Here is a 20,645-nt window from a genome sequence, read left to right as displayed (position 1 = left end):
ATACAGCCCAAGGGAGACCCTCAGAAATAGGAAAGAGCTTTCTGTACAGTAGTGGAGACAAGGCCCCACTAACTTGGATCATGAACTAATTTGGCCAGAAAGATGCTCCTCAAAGCTTTTGAGGACAGGGACCATTGTTGCTCATTTCTACTCTAATGGGCACTGATTGTCAGCTTCCCCAGCATTCATGTTCCCTTTTTAGGCAAAAAGATTCCATTTCTAAGCCCCAAAGTAAAAATCACAGCTCAGGATTAAACAAGTTTCCACCCCATTTCCCTGACTCCACTGATTGGTTCAGAGGTGAGCACATGGTCATGCTGGTTGACTCAGTGAATCTCAGACTTAAACAATCTTACTCCTTTACTATGGACCAGAAGAGGGAAGGGACTGGAACTTCTGAGGCCATATAGTCACCACATGAAATCCTAAAAGTGAAGCCACCCTGGAGAGGAGCAGAGCTGAGAGATACAGAGTCCTGACATGAACTGAGCCCCTAGATCTAACCATGCCTGAAGCTCACACAACCCCTGGACTTTTCACTTACATGTGCCAATAAATCACTTTCACAGTTAAAAAAAAAAAAAGCTCAAATTTATTTACTTTCACTTGTAACAAAGCCATATGTCCGAACAACCACTATTATGAAGCAATAAAGACCTGCTTATTTTCTGATTAACAAAACAGTTTTTGGCAGAATTTTGCTTGGCCACCTGTTTCTCTGGTCAGGAAAACCATCCATAAAATACAGAGACTGCATTGAAGTCTAGCAACTTCAGTTTCTGCCTCAGTGATGCCAAAATCATCCAGCTCAGCAGCTCTGAAGGGCAACAAGCAGAATCTTTTCTACTTTGCCTTCAAGGTCCTGGGTAGCTATAGACTCACAATGTTGGCCACAAAGCGCATGATCAAAATTGGTACTGTCTGTTCAAAAATATTTATTTGTGTAGGAGGGGCTGTTGGTGGGACAAAGGCACAATCAGACACAGGAACAGGATGTCCGTGCTGACAATGTGTACCTGACTGAGGATCAGGACTCACTCCAAGAGGCACAAATGACTCCCCCACCCAGTTCCAAGTGCCAACCACTTACCAACCAATTTTTGCTGCCATAGTTCCTGGTGAGAGCAATCATAACAAAAGGTCTAAGGCTGTCCACACTGCATGCTGAGCCCAAACTGTTTGTGCTAAGGCAGGAATTACAAAATATATGGGCACATCAGAGAAGGAGTTGATAAAAACCCAATAGTGGCCTCACATGAAACGTACATATCCACACGCGTGCGCGCGCGCGCACACACACACACACACTCCACACATCATCAGCCCTTCATACATATAAAATACATTGCCTTTTAATCAAAGGCACTGTTCCCTTCTTCTGTGGCACTTTCAGCACAAAACTTTATAAACTTCAGTTTTCCATCCATCTTGGTGTAACAGAGAGAACCATTAGCTGGGCATCAGGAGACCTGGGTTCAAACCCAGCTCTGTATCCCTGGGCAAGTCCTTTCCGCTCTCTGGTCTCATTTTCTACATCTGTAAAAACAAGGGCTTGGACTTGGTTATTTTTGTGGCACCTACCTGTTCTGACCTCCGTGATTCTAGAACAGAGGTTAAAAACTGGGAAACCCAAGACCAAGTAGGACCCACTTGTGGGACTATTTAAACTGGTTCACACACGATTGAAAGATTTTTCACTGGGTGCTTAGATTTTAAAATTTGGAGCTTTCTCATCAACATCATGGTCTCAGACTGTCTTTTTTTTTTTTAAAAAAAAGCTAAAGGTCTGGCAGCCCTGGCCCACAGAGAATAGGGCTTCACTAAGTAAAACACAGCTCCACTTGAGTAGAAGTCCCACCAAAGCTGCACAGCTCAAGTCTAACCACAATGAAACATCAGACAAACCTGAACTGAGGGACATTCTGTTATGTGGCTGGTCCCTACTCCTCGAAAATGTCAAAGTCAAAATGACAAGGGCTAAAGAACTGTCCAAGGTCAACAAAACAGCTAAACGTAGTATGTGACCTCAGATTGGATCCTGCACCAGAAAAGAAAAATGCTATAAAGGATGCTACTGAGACAAACTGCTGAAATTGGAAGATGGTCAGATGAAAGTCTTGATTCAATACCAAGTTTACTAAATCTGGTAACTACGTGTGGTTATGTAAGAGAATATGCAACCTAGTCTTAAATGGTCCACAGAAAGGAGAGAGAGAGAGGGAGAGAGGGAGGGAGAGTGAGGGAAAGAGAAACTGAGGTTGGCGGGGGGGAGGTGATTGGAGAGAAGAAGCAAATGTAAAGAAATGATAAAAACTAATGACTCTGAGCTAAGGGGGTACAGGAAACTTTTGTATTGTTTTTGCAACTTTTCTGTAAGCTTGAAACTATTTCCCAAAAAAGAGAGAGAGAGATAATCAAATGTTCAAGTGCAGAATACCCTGAAGGGTTGGTGAAAATACAGAAGTCTGGACCCTCCCCAGAGGTGCTGATTCAGTGGGTCTGGAAGGAGAAGAGTAAGAATTTGCATTTCTCACAAGCTTTGGGATGGTGCTGGTCTGAGACATGCTTTGAGAACAACAAAGAGTTTATAACCTAGCTTAAATTGTGTGAGTCCAGCAGCAGCAGCAGCAGACACAGAAAGCATTTTTCAAAAGCAGGACCGGGAGAGGGATGATGCAAGGGACAAAAGTCCTCATTATGAATCTTTCTGTACCATTTCACTTGCTCCCAGGTGCACACATCTGAGAGCCTATAAAGCACCCACAGAAGCACCTGCCTGGCAAGTGGCAGATGGTCAGTAAGTGTTAGCAACCTGCTGGGACCTCAGTTTCTAAAATACCGCAAAGATGCCAGGTGGCATGGGACATGGGCGCTTCCTGGGTCTCTTGGGTGCAGGTGTGGGGAGCAGGACTTCCGCTGGCTCACTCTAGGGGAGAAAAGTCCTTTGGGTCACTCGTATGGGATATCATGTCTTCCCCTTGGATATGCCACCACTGAGCCAGGTCAGACTCAAATTTCTCAAAATTTCTCCCGATTCTGAGATGAGAACATGGTTCAGGCAGTCAAATTTTGTCAAGGCACGCGCTCCTCTTCCCCCTCTTCCAGGGGGTGGCGGTAATGAACCTTGGCCTCAAGCCTCATTAAACCCCATTATATAATGCACCCCCATCCCGAGTCTCTTTATAACCCTTCCAGTGGCTGGTCTCTTGGGAGTCCGCAGCTCGGCTTCATCAGTCTTTATTGCTACCTGCGGCTGCCTCCCTAACAAACTGGGCTTCTGACTCATCCCCCCAAGGCACACGAGGCCAGGCCCTTGGCTGAGGGTCAGCTGCCTATTGCTGTGTCTCTGGAACAAAGAACAGGAGCTTCTTGGAAAAGAGATGAGAGGGCACAGTGAGACGGGGCAAGGCGAGGGCATGCTGTCCTTCAAACATCTGGTGAAGGACAGTATTTCATAAGACCGGGGTCTCATATCCAACTGCAGCTGGTGTTCAGGGCCAAGATGGGGATGTCCAGGTATCATCAGTCACGTGTTCATTCTGGCAGCTGCTGCCCTGAAGTACCCACCTACCCAGCCAGACAGCTAATAAACACCCCTAAAACTGCAGGTGGCAAAAGAAGTCCCCCTCACCCCTCATCTTCTACCAAAGATGTTCAGGATGATATCTTTTGGGTGTGTTCTGCAGCTGCCTGCCCCCCGCCCACAGGGATGGCCACTGCCTGGGACAATGGATCCCCTGAATATACAGACCGGAGGCTGGTGGGGTAACAGTCTGCTAGCCAGCATGGGTGCTGATTGTTGAGCAAGCACTGTGCTCTGGTGGAACAAGAGGCATCCTTGGAGCAAGACTGGCCCCCATCACACAGTCTCCCAATGAGGCAAGGGTGCCAGAGAAAAACTTTGAACAAGGTAAGCTCCCTACTTGCTGAACAAAGAAGTTTCAGTGGGAAAGGTGTTGCCATTTCACATGCCAGTGTTGCAGATTTGGCGGATTCTGAATGAGAGCAAACTCCATCCCATTCCTGGCCTGTGACCTTGGGGCGGTGACTTAAATCTCTCAGCCCCAGCTTCTTCATCTGTAAAATGGGCATCATAATAGGAAGCCTGGTGTGCTGTAGTCCACGGTCGCAAAGAGTCAGACATGACTGAGCGACTGAATTGAACTGAACTGAAGAGTACCTACCCAATGGAGGACTATGAAGCTTAAACAAAACAACAGAAGTAAATTGCTTTGCCTGAATTGATGAAGCTTGGGACATTGTCAACACACAATAAATGCCGACTGCTATTTTTATCGTCATTTTCCTCATTGTTACAAGCTATTCCATCACATAATGTACAGCAAGAGCTCCCCAAGCGACCCTTCATTGAGACTTGGTGCTTTAAGTTCTGGCCCCCATGCTAGGAAATTCACACGATTTCCTCATTTTACCCTCACTACCATCTTTGCTGGGTAGAACTAGACCCACGGGGTTCAGTGATGTGCCCAATGATACGTCAGCCACCACTTGGTTGCTATAATCCCCAAATCACTTCCACCATCCGGTACTGTTCCCATGTAGGCAGCAATTTTTTTTTTTTCATCTGAAGAAGCTTTATAGGGATCATAGAGGCTACTTGAACTGAGTCAGCTGGGGGTCAGAGATGCCCTCCAAAGTGCCACAGACACACAGCTTATTGGTCCAAAAATGGTCCATGGGTGGAAGGCATCCAATGAGACAATACAGGGGCAATGTGGCATGCATGAACGCAGCACGGAGTAAATAAATACAGCAAGGATGGAGAGGTAAGTGATGGTTCTCTCCTTCTCTGAGAAGCAGGTTCACTCCTGGGTCAGCATCCTCCATGCTGAGCAGTAGTCTGATATCTGGTGTTTTGTCCATGGCTAATCTTAGAGACGGATTCCTCAGGAGCCAGGACTCCTTCTACTCTCTCCTCCCTTCCCCTGCCCATCATCCCCAGACCAGGGAAGCAGGGTGAGCCCCAAGGAGGTTAAGTCCTTCTTGCAGCTCATTCGAGGTGGCTAGGCACCCCGGGTCCAAGGCCCGGCCACTCTGCAGCCAGAATGTTCCTAATGCTGACTCCCGGCATTACCATCGGGGATAACAGGACGTAGGATCTCCGCCCTTCACAGCGCAGCCACAGCCAGAGCTGACAGTGACAAACGGGAGGATGGACTCAGCCTGGCAGGGACAGCGCCTCAGAGGTTCCCTCAGCCGGGTCAGGGGAGGAAGGCTGGCACTGGGGCCCAGAGGCCGGAAGTTCTCCTCTGGAACTCAGAGTGGCGTGAGAACAGGACCGTCAGTAGTATGGGGGAGCCGGTGCCTGCAGCTGTGTGCTCCCCATAGCCCTGACCCAGAGACTCCCAAACCAGCATTCTGAGTGAGTCAAAATATCTGCCTAGAAAAGCCGCTCTGCATACTCCCTGGGTTAGCCTTCGAGTTCCTGAGCTCCGGAATGGACCTGCATGGAGTCTTATTGTACAGTTGGGGAAACTGAGACCCAGAGAGAGAAAGGAAGACGGGATGCAGGTTAGAGTTTGCGTTTGAATTCAATACCTATAATGTGGTCAAGATCACTCACCTTTCAGAGCCTCAGTATCCTGATCTGCAACATGGGAATAATGATACCTGCCCCCAAGGAGTGCAGTGCATCTGAACTGTGACAATGCCACTGACATGCCCAGCAAGGACAGCGGTCACACGGGCCACGTGACAACAGTAAGATCCAGTGGAGAGCTTCTCATTTCCTGATCTGGGGCCTCTTCCACCAGGCTGCCTCTGCTTCTATTATTTGTTAGGATCATCGAAAATACGACTGGTCCATGGGAGTCCAGCTAATACTTGGGTTACACACTTGCTCTCTCCCTGAGACTCAAATGCTAGCTTTCTCCTTCCTGGGAGATCAGGGAGGGGCCTCTCTGCATACAAGGACCAGGACTGTCCTGAGAGAAAATTGTGCTTCTAGGGCCTCATAGTATCGGGAGCTGATTTTAATTCAGGATGACTCTGCTCCTGCCCACGGGCAGGCAGGGAAGCGTCTCCTCCAGATGGAGACGGGGGCAGGCATGAAAATGGGAAACTACGGTGAATCCTTGCAAAACTCTGGGGCAGAAGCAGGGGTCTGAACGTGCAAGTCTGACGGCTGTTTTTTTTTTTTTTTTTTTTTTTAAGGTAAGATCGAGATATTTCTCCTCTGGCTGGAATTAAAGTCCAGGGCTATGGTCAAACCCTTTGAGGCAGCCATGCTGACATTCTCTCATATGATGGCGATGCCTGAAGACAGATGGCTGCCAGAGGCAGTGCGCAGCATCACGCCAAGGTAAATTCCAGGCACTCTTAGGGCCAAAAGGGAGTTGGGTTGGGGGTGCTGGGGTGACCTGAAAGGCATTTAGCTACAGCCTCAAAATTAATCATGGAGGCAGAGGATGGAAATGACTCTAGGAGAAGGAGACAACAAACATCAGAATAGCAACTGCCATTATGAGGCGCTTACTGTGTGCCAAGTACTGTGCAGGCAGCTTGACAAATCTGAGCTCATCCAGTCCTCACAAACATCTGTGATGTGAAGCTATTGTGTTCCCATTTCACAGATTATGGAAACTGAGGCTCAGAGAGGCTCTTAACTTGCTGGAGGTCAGCACACTGCTCAGAAATAACAGAGCTGGGGCTGGAACCCAGGCAGCCCCCTCCAGAGCCATGACGCGCTGCCCCAGTCGGCTGCCAATACTCACCGCAAATGTCATCACCCCTTTCCCTTGACCAGGCTCACCTCAGGCCCACCCACCATCATGGAGTGTCTCTAATCCCTCTGACAGTGATTTCTCTTGACAAATTGATAAACTGGCTTTCTGGCGTCGACGTGCGTCGTGAGCACTATTTTAGTTTGCTTGATTCAGGGCCTGTAGCCTTGGGCACCTAGATAAGCCAGGCTCTGGAGCCTCTCCTGATGTCCACACAAGTCTCTTCTGGTACCAGACCCTCCACTGAGTCCTGCAGTGGACTCAGGAGACACATGTGTGGACTGTAGTCTGAGTTCACCGTTCTGCTCTGGGCCAACCATCCAGCTGGGGTAAGACAGAGCTTCTGAACCTGACAGTCCTGACTCCAAACATTTGTGTTGGACATTCCATCTGCAGTTTTCCAGGGAGAGAACTAATAGACTGCATCCAATCCTTAACAGGTCCATGGGCTCCCTAAAAAGAGTTTTAAAAACCTTTATGTAAAGATAAAGAACAGAATCCCACATTTAGAGAAAGATGTCCTGAGGGGTATCTGAGGAACTTGGTTACAAAATCAGGCATGATGGTTAAACTGGTATACTCTGGAGTTAGAAGGAATCAGATTCAAATCCTGACTCAACTACATAGCTGTGTGACTTTAGGCAATTCTTTGATGTCTCTGGGGCTCAATTTCCTCATCTATACAATGGGAATAATCCATGTGTACCACTGATTGTTGCAAGAACTAAACGACATCACACATGTGTCTGATTAGCACATACTAGTTACTCAGTGAGCATCATTTATCACTTATCAGAGTAGCAACACATGGACACAGTCTGGCTGTATTAAGGGCAAGGGGTTATTTCTCCACATTCTAGCACCCCCTCCTCTTCCCAAGTTCCCAAGCAATAAAGTTGTTGTCTTGGCTGGAGGACTGGTTGAGCTTTTTTCAGGGGCTCCCCTCTGACCACATCTGTGCCTGCTCAGCAAAACGGGCCTCTGGGCAGAAAAGATTAAACACCTTCTGAGACTTCATCCTTGATCACCAGAAAGTTCCATTTCTGCCCCTAGGAATAACCACTTTGCCACAAAACTCATGACAGCAGAATGTAAGCCACCCCAGGCCCCGCTCAGCCCAGTGTGAACGAAAATCCATCATGGAGATGTAAAGGTTACACGCATCCACTGGTGTGGGGGAGAAAATTACAAAATTAAATCAAAGACGCCTTAGCCCATGGTGTCCAGGGAAAATCCTGTGACCGGGCAGCTGAGAAGCAGAGGAAAGAAAGGACTGCTGTTTCCTGTAATGTCCTGCAAGTTTGCTTCTCGCTGTCATCCCTACACATCTGCAGGCACACGGGACCAGTGACAACAGCCGCCCAATTACACCCCCTTTTCTCCGAAACCATCCGAAGGGGCGTTGAGTGGCGCAGGGGGTGGTGCCTGGCGGAGCGCGGATGAGGCGTATTTTCACGGAAGGAAAAGCAGAGGGCGCGCCCCGGGAGCGGAGGGCAGCAGGTGCAGCCACCCGGGTACGGGTGCAGAGGACTTACTTGCGGAGAAATTGGCCTCGGAGTGGACGGGAGGGGTGGAGGGCAGGAAGGGCGCATGTCCCACGAAGAAGGAGCGGAGGGAGCGCTCGGACAGCAGTGGGGAGCGCTGCTGGGAGGGGATGTTCTCACAGCTGCCCACGCTGCTGTGGATCTTGAGGTTCAAGGGCTTGCTTTTCTTCTTGGCTCTGAAAAGGAGACAGAAAGAGAAGAGGGGAATGTATCCCTACACACACACAAAGACAGCCGGGGGCCCTATCTCCTTACCATAGCACTCTGCACCGACACCCCATCTCCACCTGGCCTTGCCACCCTCTTCCGCTTTCCCTGCTGAGGCTCCCCACACTATATTCTGTGCTGTTCCTCACCTCCAGTCCATGGCTTACACTGTTCCCATCGCCTGAAAGACCCACTCCTTCTTTGCCTGGTTGACCCCCACATGTCGTTTATAACTCTGGCTCTCATGTCCTCTCCTCCAAGAAGCCTTCCCTGGCACCCGTAGTGCATCCCAGCCAGGGTCGAGTGTTCTTCCTCCAGGAAGCCTTCCCTGATACTCCCCATTTCCTCCTAGTTTTGGTTGGTGCTCCTCCTCCACCCTTCTAAAGTAGTCTCTATGTATCTCTGTGTCTGCACTTTCCTATTTTTTCCAAACTTATTCATGTAGGCTTTGTCTGGCTTCCCAGGTGGCACGGTGCTAAAGAGTTTGCTTGCCAACGTAAGAGACATGGGTTCAATCCCTGGGTGGGGAATATTCCCTGGATTAGGAAATGGCAACCATTCCAGCTTTCTTGCCTGGGAAATCCCATGAACAGAGGAGCCTGGTGGGCTACAGTTCATGGGGTCACAAAGAGTTGGATACAACTAAGCTTGCCCGTGCATATACATGCACACACACACTGTCTCTCCCACGTGGACTGCGGATCTTTGAGGGCAATGATTTTGTACTGTTTTCGTTTTTCTGTCTTTGGCAACCAGCACAGAGCCTGACACACAGTCGGTGCTCACGAAATACTTGTTAAATGATCGCTCTGGATGGACACTTAGCAGACGGCATTTGAATTCTCCTGACTGTGGGCTCTTTGGAGGGTTCGACCCCGTCATTACTGTTGTTGGAACTCTCAGCCCCTAGCTCAGCCCCAGCTGAATAGAAGGTCCCTCTTGGGCTGGTTTTGAAATGTTTCTGCCCTTCCCCAGGAGCTCATGTGATCAGCTGAAGAGAGTTTGGTTTAAAACTGCACCGAAAATTACCCTCACTTCTCTCCCCCTCACCTCCCCCCACCCCAGTGTCCTGTTCAGGTGTGGCAAGGAGTTGGGCGCCCTCCTGTGGTCAAAGCAAACCCGCCTTGCAGATTTTCACAGCTCTGGACAGAGGGCGGGAGAGTGTTAATTTTAAGAGTGGAGGCCTCCCACACAGGCAGCCCAGAAGTCACCCTCTCCAGGAGGTCTGCTGCTCCTCAGCTTTAAGGAGTTCTAGCAGTGCCTGCCGAGTCGCCCCCTTGCAGCACCTGCGTTGGCAGCCTTGCTTATTATCCCTCCAGGGGTCAGCAGCAAGGCCTCTTGTTAGAATGGCAGGCGGCGTTGGCTGGCTCACCCTGCCCGTGGTTGGAGATGAGAGAGGGATAGGGCGCGGCATTTCATTCCACATGAGCGTCCAGCCGTGAAGGTTCAAAAAGGCGTCTGCACAGAGGGAGTAGGAGTTAAATTCACACAGGTTTTGGGGTCAGGGGGAGGACTGGAGCTCAGGTCCTGATTGTAACCTCAAGAAAGAGATCCCACCGTTCTGTGCCTCAGTTTCCTCGCCTGGACCATGGGGGTAAATAATAGCACCTATCTAAGAAGGAAATCGTGATACGAATACTTCTATGAGATCACGTGCATGACACGGGATGCAGCACAGAATGAGGATTCAGGTTCAGTTCAGTTCAGTTCAGTCACTCAGTCGTGTCCGATTCTTTGCAACCCCATGAATTGCAGCACGCCAGGCCTCCCTGTCCATCACCAACTCCTGGAGTTCACTCAAACTCACGTCCATCTAGTCGGTGATGCCATCCAGCCATCTCATCTTCTGTCGTTCCCTTCTCCTCCTGCCCCCAATCCCTCCCAGCATCAGAGTCTTTTCCAATGAGTCAACCCTTTGCATGAGGTGGCCAAAGTACTGGAGTTTCAGCTTTAGCATCATTCCTTCCAAAGAACACCCAGGGCTGATCTCCTTTAGAATGGACTGGTTGGATCTCCTTGCAGTCCAAGGGACTCTCAAGAGTCTTCTCCAACACCACAGTTCAAAAGCATCAATTCTTCGGCGCTCAGCGTTCTTCACAGCCCAACTCCCACATCCATACCTGACCACTGGAAAAACCATAGCCTCGACTAGACGGACCTTTGTTGGCAAAGTAATGTCTCTGCTTTTGAATATGCTATCTAGGTTGGTCATAACTTTCCTTCCAAAGAGTACACATCTTTTAATTTCATGGCTGCAGTCACCATCTGCAGTGATTTTGGAGCCCAGAAAAATAAAGTCTGACACTGTTCCCACTGTTTCCCCATCTATTTCCCATGAAGTGATGCCATGATCTTTGTTTTCTGAATATTGAGCTTTAAGCCAGCTTTTTCACTCTCCTCTTTCACTTTCATCAAGAGGCTTTTTAGTTCCTCTTCACTTTCTGCCATAAGGGTGGTGTCATCTGCATATACCTGCTATTAATGCAACTATGACCAGGTTAAGCTGGATGTCCATGCAGACACAAAGCAGGCACCCCACAGTGGCAGAGCCGGGTCCACAGACTCCCATCCAAGTCCACGTGCTCCAACTCAGGCTGGGAACCAACATCCGCCACCTCGTGAGAATTCTAAAGGACTGTGGCCCAGATCTGATCTGTGAGTCAGGAGGACTGTTTATTAACATCTTCCCAGTTACTTCTCAACTATGGGCTCCTAGAGGGCAGAGATGCACCTTATTTCTTTTGCCAGCCTCGGCCACCTCTGCCTGGGTCTGGCAGACAGCTCTGCACTCAGAAGGCTCCTGATGAATGTCCATCTGCCAACCTGCCTCTCAGAGCTTTCATCACAAAGGTTGCCGAGGGAAGTCCCAAACTGATGGTTGGGCTTTGTACCATTTCCTCTCCCTAAAGTCCACTGGATCTGGAGTTAAGCTGAGCTGCCGGCTCACAGCCCCTCAGCTGCGTCAGGGGTGGTGTTATGTCCCCTTGAACTTGAAAGCCTTCAATGGCCAAATCCCTCAGCATCTCATTAACGGGGTCTGGAGCATCTGGCCCTGTTGACTGGGAGGAAATGACAGGGCTGGGGACAGACAAGCTCCTCTCAGCGGGCATGGCAGGAGGACAGGCGAAAACGCGCGTACTCACACACCATCCTGGGTGGCAGGGGGCTAATCCAGGAGCCATTTCCCCAAACAGGAAAAATGCCCGCTGGTCTAACCTGGGGCTGTGTGAGTTGCTCCTCCTTCTCAAACTGGGCCATTTAAATCTTTTGCAGTCGGTCTCATCTAATTAGCCGAAGGGTGACCTCCAGGAAAGACCCTTTTCAAAAAGCAAAGAATAACACCAGTTCTTAGATGAGAAGGGGTGAAAGTTGGGGTGGGGGTACTTAGGGACCCTGGACACAGCTGCTCAGAGGAAGGGGAAGATTTGGAAAAGCCTAAGGCTGGGAGAGTGTTTATTGAGAATCCACTCTGTTCCTTGGCCACAGGCAACAACCCTCATTTCTGGCTTAAGCATGCCTGGAGCAGGGCAAGAATCAATGGGGGCCTTGGCAAAAAACAGAGGCACCAATGAGTCAGTCAAACAGCATAAGTTGCATTTCCCCGGGTGTGGAGGAACAGGCAATACTTTCGGATGAGACACAGAATCATGTTTGTATTTTAATAGTTAAAATTTGAAATATTGATTTTGTACACCAAATCTATAATTTCATGCAGTTAATTTCCAGTATACAGCCTTATGTAAAATATAATAAAAAGAATTAAAAGAAGAAGAGGAAGGGAAAGAAGAAAAAGGAAAATAAAGAGAAAAAGAGGAAGAAGCAGATGAGGAAGAAGAAAGGAGATGGAGAAAGAGACATCGGTTAAAAAAAAAAGTCAAGTAAATTTTCGTACAGGTCTCACCAGAGTGGCTAATGGAGCTGACAGCAGCAAATGTCAATACAGAGCAACCAGAATTCCCATAAAATCCTGGTGAGACTGTGACTTGGTACAACCATCTAGGAAAACAATTTGACAGTATCTACTGAAACTGAACAAATACTCTGATCCAATCATTTCACCCCAGGGTATTGTGTCCTTAACCAAAATGACTTCCCGTGTCCACAGAATGGCCCGTGTAAGAATGTTCATGCCAACATTGTTCATATGGGCAAACACTGGGAACACTCTCAATGTCCATCAATAATAGAATGGATAAATATATCATAGTATACTCAAATATTTGGCTGTAACTGCATGACAATGAAAAAGAGGAGACCCCTGCTATACTACAATATGGCTGAGTCTCAAAGATCCAGTGTTGGGCCAAAGAAGCCAGCCACAGAAGAGCATATGCTGTCTGAGTCCCTCATGATTCCATTTACATCAAGTTCAAGAACAGGCAAGACTGATCCATAGTGAGAGAGGCCAGAAGAGTGATTTTCTGGGGGGAGGTTATTGACTAGAAACGGAACCAATAATCCTTCTCAGTGCTGGATGTGTCCTCTGTATTGATTGGGTGGTACTGATAAATAAAATTCGTCAAACTGTACACAAAAATTGTGCATTTTTACTTCTGAGTGGAAGTTATGCCTTACAAAAAAGTCTTTTAGACAACAGTAAAAAAAGACAACCCAATTAAAAAGTGAAAGATTAAAAGATTTGAGCTGACATTTCTCCAAAGAAGGTACACAAATGACTGACAAGCACGTGAAAAGATGTCCAGCATTATTTAGTCATTAGGGAAATGCAAATCAAAGCCACAATGAGATGCCACTTCACACCCACTAAGATGGCCATAATCAAGAAATCATAAAACAGTAAGTGTTGGTGAGGATGTGAGAAACTGGAACCTGTATCCACTGCTGGTGGGAATGAAAATGGTGCAGCCACTGTGGAAGACAGTTTGACGATTCCTCAACAAGTAAACATAGAATTACTGACCCAGCAATTCTATTCCTAGATATGTTCCCAACAGAATTGAAAACAGGTGTTCAAACAAAAACTGTATGCAGTGTTTATAGCAGCATCATTCACAGTGGTCAAAAGGTGGAAACAACTCAAATGTCCATCGACAGGTGAATGGATAAACCAATTGTGGTCTATCCAGACAATGGACTATTACTCAGTATTATGAAATACTGATTCATGCTACAATGTAGATGAACCTCAAAAACTTGAACTAAGTGAAAAAAAACACATGCAAAGGCCACACACATATGGTGATTCCATTTATATGAAATATTCAGAATAGGAAAGCCTATAGAGACAGAAAGCAAATTAGTGGTCGCCTGGGACTGAGGTCAGAAGGGTAAATGGGAAATGACTGTTTAATGGGTCTGGGGTTTCCATTTGAGCCAATGGGAAATTCTAGAACTGGATAGTGGTGATAGTTGCCCAAGATTGAGAATATACTTAATGCCATTGAATTGTACACTTTAAAATGGTGTATTTTGTAGGATGGATAAACAACAAGGTCCTACCGTATGGCACAGGGAACTGTATTCAATATCCCGTGGTTTTCTGTGGATAAGGACAGCAGACAACACGGTAATGTGCTTCCCAAGGCCTGGAAGTCAAGTAGCCTGGTTGGAGGTCCTGCTCCCCTTGTGTTAGCTTTGTGGTCATGGGCTAGTTGCTTCCTTGTTCTGAGCCTTTCTGCTGAGGGCTATCATCCAAGTGTGCAAATTACCACAGGAGATTAGAGGGATCTGAAAGGTGTGAGGCCTGGCACCATCCTCTTGGTATGGATCTGTACTGTTTCCCGTCAATTTCCTACTTCATGAAGGCATGTGACCTCAACTCTGTTTTCCTTGTTTCCTCTTACTGCCAGTGAGCGCTACCTCAGGTTCCCTGTGCCTTCACTCTCCTAGAACCCTCTCTCATCTACTCCCTGCACACCCTTAAAGGCCGAACTCGAGGATGAGCAGCTCTGATCCCTCCAGAACCATCTGACGCTGGGTTGCCATCAACAACCCAGCATGTGCATCTCTGTCGTGCCCGAGTACTCACTGCATTCCAGACACCAACCCTACACAGGCAGTAATTCTTGTGGTCCTCCCAACTGCCTTGTGGGGAAGGTGCTATGGTCATTCCCATTTTACAGATGGGGAAACTGAAGCTCACAGAGATGATGTGGCACTTGGTTGCAAATTCAGCACAGGTTGCCCAAGCACACTCTAAGTGTAAGGCACTGTGTTGGACACCACGGGACATAAAAAAGGAAATGTGAGCCCAGTTTGTCCTCAGCAGCCCCACCTTGCATACCACTTCCACACCAGTGTAGACCTGGCCAGAAAGCAGGAGTCTGTCCCACACCTGCTTTGTGGCTGTGGGTATCCCACCAAAGCAGAGCAGGACTCTCAAACTCAGGTGTAACCCACCAGAAATCGTCTTTCACTGGAAGTAGGTCATCCCAGCAGCTACCTCCTACCCTGGCTGGGTGTGCAAAATATAAGAAACCCTGAGTTATGCCTGGGGCATTGTTCTCCTCTTGTTCTCTGGGAGGCTGCCTGCTGGTTTGAGCTAGGTAGATCCAGCCAGATTCTTCTAGTCCTGGGGCTGACAAACTATGGATCAACTCTGGACCAAATCCACCTCCAAGGTTGTTCTTGTAAATAAAGTTTTATCAGCCACGCCCATTCATAACACACTGTCTGTGAATTCTTTAGCTTGACAACGGGGGAGTTAAGTTGCAGCACACACTGTATGGCCCACAAAGGGGAAAGAAACTATTTCCTTTCTTGCCCTTTACCGAAAAAGTTTTCCAGTCGCTGTTCTAGGCTCCCTGCCCACAGATGTTAATCATGAAAAAATCCTAAAAAGAACCAGAGCCGGCTTGGGATTTATTTTCCCTCAAGTGACAGCATCTCTTGACCTTTTGCAGCTAAATAATAAACACTCCGCCTTCTTATTCCCTTCTCTCCTTGTAGCTCAGCCACGGTGGCCTGACTCATCCAGGGTCAGGCATTGGCCACACCCCTGAGTGGATGCCTAAGTCTATGCTGTCCTATACAGCAACCACAGCCACATGTGGCTATTAAACTTTAAAAATTCATTAAGATAAAATTTACAATTCTGTTCATCGGTCTCAAGTTGCCACAATTCAAATGCCCCGAAGTCACCTGCGGCTAGTGGCTGCTATTTTGGATACAGCACTTCCAGCATCACTGAAACTTCTTTTGGACTTTGCTGCTCTAAGGTACCCTGTTTCCGGCCACACAGGGTGAGGTGATCACTGTTCTGCTATTAGAGCATCTTCATCATCCCACCCCCTCTCTTCTCTCTGATTTCCCCCCTCCCTCTCCTATAGTAAAATTAACTTTGCTTCGCAAAAGGCTGGAGACAGCAGAGATATGTATCATAGGGGGCTGATCCATTAAATGGTATGAAATGGTAACTCCATTTGATGGAGCTGTGTAGGTGTTTAAAAGAATCTGGATAGTGAGAATACCACTTATTACAAAGTGAAGGAAGGAAGAGGAAAAAACAGTGTATATAGTATGACCTCATTTGTGTCGTTAAAAGATATATTAGCGAAAAACATGAATCCAATAAATATTCTTTTTTAAAGTTTTTTTTTAATTTAAATTTATTTATTTTAATTGGAGGCTAATTACTTTACAATATTGTATTGGTTTTGCCATACATCAACATGAATCCGCCACGGGTATACACGTGTTCCCCATCCTGAACCCCCATCCCAATAAATATTCTTGGGACAAGGAGGTGCTAGACTCCAGCAATGAAGGAGGCAGAAGCAAGAGCCATGGTTTCCCTGGGTTGGTATCCTGGTGGGGGATACAGACACATACATGAAATGATAAGGAAATACTGGTTAATAATAAGAGCTACAGGGAGAATGAAAATCAGGTGATATAGTGGCTCTGTGGCGGGGTCTCTCTGGGGACACAGCCTTTAAGCCGAGACTTGCATGTCAAGGAAAGCCAGACTTGCAGAGATCTGAAGGGAGAGGAGATCAGGCCATGAGGAAAGATCAAGGCCAGGGCAGGTCAACTCACAGCAAGAGAGGAGAAAAGAGGCAGGGGGCCACTCAAAAGGAGATTGTGAAAGTGATGAACCTGTTGGAGAGGTTTAAGAAGGAAGATGATGAAATCTGATTCTGTTCTTAGATCACTCTCCCTGGTGTGTAGAAAGTTGACTGGATGGAAGCAAGAATGGGATGAGGGAATCTGAACTGGAGGCTGCAGAAGGCACCCAGGCAAAAGATGAGTGTGCCGTGGACCAAGGTCTGGGTCATGGAGGAAGAGGGAGAGGAGGTATTTGGGACTCAGCTCTCCCAGGACTTGTTGGCCAATTCAATTGAGGAGGGAAACAGGAAGAGACGCAAGATGTGTGCTAAGTTGGTGTGTCATACAGACCCCCAGTCTTAGGTAGACACGCTCATGTCTAAAGCTACACAAGAAGCAATTGGCAAATTGGGATTTCCAGAGTACGTACTTTATTACTTTTAGACTTTTCTTTGCCATTTGAGCTTAGCAACAGGAGTATTCTCTTATAATAATAATAATAATAAATCTTTAAATGCATACCATATTATTTGCTTGAATTTCTCCTCTTTTTTTATTAAAATGAAAAAAATCTCTAGAAAACAAGAGGTATGGGCATGGAATAATGTGCTCCATTGTTACTTAATATTTCAATGATATTTCATTATTATTTCAAGTTTTATATTGAAGATCAAATTTGAGGTGAATTTTGTTTCCCATATGACTGGTACCAGTTAGTAACTGGTATCTCAGATTTAATTAACAGATATTAAAATGTGGTTGTTTATATATTTTTAGAAATTTAGCATATATGTTTAATTATATAATATTATGTTTGTATATATTAATTATATACAATATTACATAAAATTTATGGATGTATATATTTACACATGTTCATACTTTTATATTTATATGATATATAAGTAAACATATACATATATTTTTATATATTATATATGCATGCATGCATGAGTGCTAAATCCTGCTCTACAGCTTAAATGAGACTGTGTGTGTTGTGTCTGACTCTGCATGACCTTATAGACTGTAGCCTGCCAAGCTCCTCTGTCCATGGGGATTTCTTCAGGTAAGATTACTGGAGTGGGTTGCCATGACCTCCACCAGGGAATCTTCCCAACCCAGAGATCAAACCAGCGTCTCTTAAGTCTCCTGCATTGGCAGGCATGTTCTTTACCACTAGTACTACCTGGGAAGTCCATTTTATATATGATATATAATTAAATATATGTAAACTTTTATAACAGAGAAGGCAATGGCACCCCACTCCAGTACTCTTGCCTGGAGAATCCCATGGACGGAGGAGCCTGGAAGGCTGCAGTCCATGGGGTCGCTGAGGGTTGGACATGACTGAACGACTTCACTTTCACTTTTCACTTTCACGCACTGGAGAAGGAAATGGCAACCCACTCCAGTGTTCTTGCCTGGAGAATCCCAGGGACGGGGAGCCTGGTGGGCTGCCGTCTATGGGGTCGCACAGAGTCGGACACAATTGAAGTGACTTAGTAGTAGTAAACTTTTATATAGTATATAATATATAACTAAACAAATATATTACGTATAAATATGTCATATGTGAATGTATGTATAAATATGCACTTGAAAATGTCTTAAGAACAGATATATTGTATTTTTTTAAACTTCGCTCAGTAACAGATCAGCTCTCAATATCCAATAGATTTCTACCTGTTGATTGACTTGATTTAGAGAAGAGCAAACAGTCCTCATACACACATTCTCCTCTCATCCACTAAGATACACTTCAGATCCAAGGTGAGTTGTTGTTTAGTTGCTAATTCATGTCTGACTCTTTGTGACCCCATGGACTGTGGCCCTCCAGGCCCCTCTGTCCATGGGATTTCCCAAGCACAAATAGCACAGGAGACAAAAAAAATGATCAGGAGAGGATAGGAAAGATGTTCAGTGCAGAGGTCGACAACTTCTTGTAAACAGCCAGAAAGTAAGCATCTTTGGCTTTGCAAGCCCTAAGCTCTCGGTCACAGCTACTCAGCTCTGCCCTTGTGGCAGAAGCTCAGTCAGTCCCAGGTGACAAGTGATGAACGGGCAGGGTGTATTCCAATAAAATACCCACAAAAGGAGGCTCTGGGCTGGATATGAGCTGCAGCTTACCAACCCCATCCTAGTAGGGTCTGGACTCACCTGAAAGCGGGAAAACTCCTCTGGTTTGTTTCACCCCAACTCCCACTTCCCATCACCTGGCTCATCCCATGAGCTTGCCACCCCTGCCTGCTGGACTTCGTTTGGTGTCTTTCCTTTCCTCATCCTGACCCCGCCAGTCCAGGGTAGGCTGGGTCTTGTCATAGCACCTGGACATGCTTTCAAGTTCCAGCCCCGTTCTGGAATACACATCTGTTTTTCTAATTATTTGAAGAACATAGACCTCTCCCATCCACTTGGAAGCACCAGGAAGGCAGGGATCGTGTGTGACTTGTTCTGTGTGGATCCCTAGGGCCCAGTATGGAGTCTGACACATAATAAGAGCTCAATTAATGAAATGAATGTCTGAAGGTCCAAGTGTGCCCACTGTACCATAGCCTGAATGCTTGGGGGCTCCTCCTGGCAGTGAGTAAGATGAGGGACCCTCCAGTGCACCCACTTTGCCTCGATGCCATAGGTGGGGGGTGCCAGGCTGGCACCCACCCTATACATTTATTTCTGGTAGGACACATTTTCTATATGGAGTGGCTGTGGGGCTGGTTAACCTGCAGGACAGGTAGGTGCCCATAATCAGCCACCTGGGGAGGCGGGTGGGGTTTGAATTCCAGTATTCCTGGGACTGCTAATGTCAGCATTAAGACTGGCCTGGCTGAGAGGTAAGGGGTCAGATGCTGTGTTCTGGACATTGGAGTAGGAACAATCATGACCGCCGTTTTGCAGTGAAGGTAACTCGGTTTCTCCACACTTAACATACCCAGGTCACAGCTCAATAAAGGCTAGGAGCATGATCACAGATTTCACTGACTTCAAAGCCAATTCCTCATCGCTTTATCAATCACACCATAAGAGCTGACCACACATATTCCCATCTTACAGCAGTGCCTGTGCGGTTCTGGAGTTGTCTAGGTTGTTGATATGGGGGTTGGCTGGGGACAACCAATCTTACACTTGCAAGCCATGCATCTTGCGGTTTCGAACAGTTCTTGACCTAGACAGGGACAACGCTGCTTCTGACCTGTGGGATGAGCCGGAGGCCCTTCTCCAGCTCCCTCTCCAGCCTCCCCCACCCCATCTGAGCTCACCCAGACAGCCACCCTCAATTCTGCCTTCCAGGCCTGATCTGTGCCGGCATCCAGGCCCGCTTATTTTCCTGCATCTCTGTGATTAGGAACTAATCTTATATTTTTGTTCCCCAACCCATAAATCAGTTACAGACCAAATATTTACACTGACTGTCATTTCCGAATGAACCAAGGCTCATGACAGCCCTCATTATTAGAAAGGATGACTGATTTTGGACAGAGATTTCACGGGCATGTGGCTGGATGTTTTCTTTTAGGTTTCCCTCCCCCTCCCCTGGCCTGAAGAAAAGACAATTTCCAAGATGAATTGGTACAGAGGTCTGCTCTTGCTGTCTCCCTGGAGACAACAGGATGTGGACAGGCTTTTATCAGCCCCATAAGTGACAGCCAGTATTGGCTTCTTCCCGCTTCTCTTGGCCTCCTCCTGGGCAGAGAATCATTTAACTAAACATCCCCTAAAAGCAGAAACCCTAAAGGAGACTGTGGTGCTGGAGAAAACTTTTGAGAGTCCCTTGGAGAGCAAGGCAATCAAACCAATCAATTCTAAAAGAAATCAACCTTGAATAATTGACTGGGAGGATTGACGCTGAAGCTGAAGCTCCAATATTTTGGTAACCTGAAGAGCTGACTCATTGGAAAAGACCCTGATGCTGGGAAAGACTGAAGGCAGGAGGAGAAGGGGGCGACAGAGGACGAGACGGTTGGAATGGCATCATTGACTCAATGGACATGAGTTTGAACAAACTCTGGGAGATAGTGAAGACCAGGAAAGCCTCGCGTGCTGTAGTTCCTGGGGTTGCAAAGAGCTGGACGTGACTGAGCGACTGAACACCAAAAAAAGGAGACAGAGAGAGAAGAGGCCAGGAAGGGGGAACTCAGCAGCATCA

At 47.1% G+C, this 20,645-nt stretch overlaps 1 protein-coding gene across 1 annotated transcript in view; it reads right to left on the bottom strand.

Moving 5' to 3' along the window:
* KSR2 (kinase suppressor of ras 2) overlaps positions 1-20,645 on the bottom strand; it is a 427,585-nt gene that overhangs the window by 170,791 nt on the left and 236,149 nt on the right. Inside the window, exon 5 of the mRNA XM_055550184.1 lies at positions 8,279-8,463. Within this exon, the coding sequence (XP_055406159.1) occupies positions 8,279-8,463 (185 nt within the window). The remainder of the gene's footprint in view (positions 1-8,278; positions 8,464-20,645) is intronic.

This window comes from Bubalus kerabau, chromosome 16 (genome assembly GCF_029407905.1).
Source record: "Bubalus kerabau isolate K-KA32 ecotype Philippines breed swamp buffalo chromosome 16, PCC_UOA_SB_1v2, whole genome shotgun sequence".
NCBI classification, from domain to species: domain Eukaryota; kingdom Metazoa; phylum Chordata; class Mammalia; order Artiodactyla; family Bovidae; genus Bubalus; species Bubalus kerabau.
This window is presented reverse-complemented; position numbering and strand designations above follow the sequence as displayed.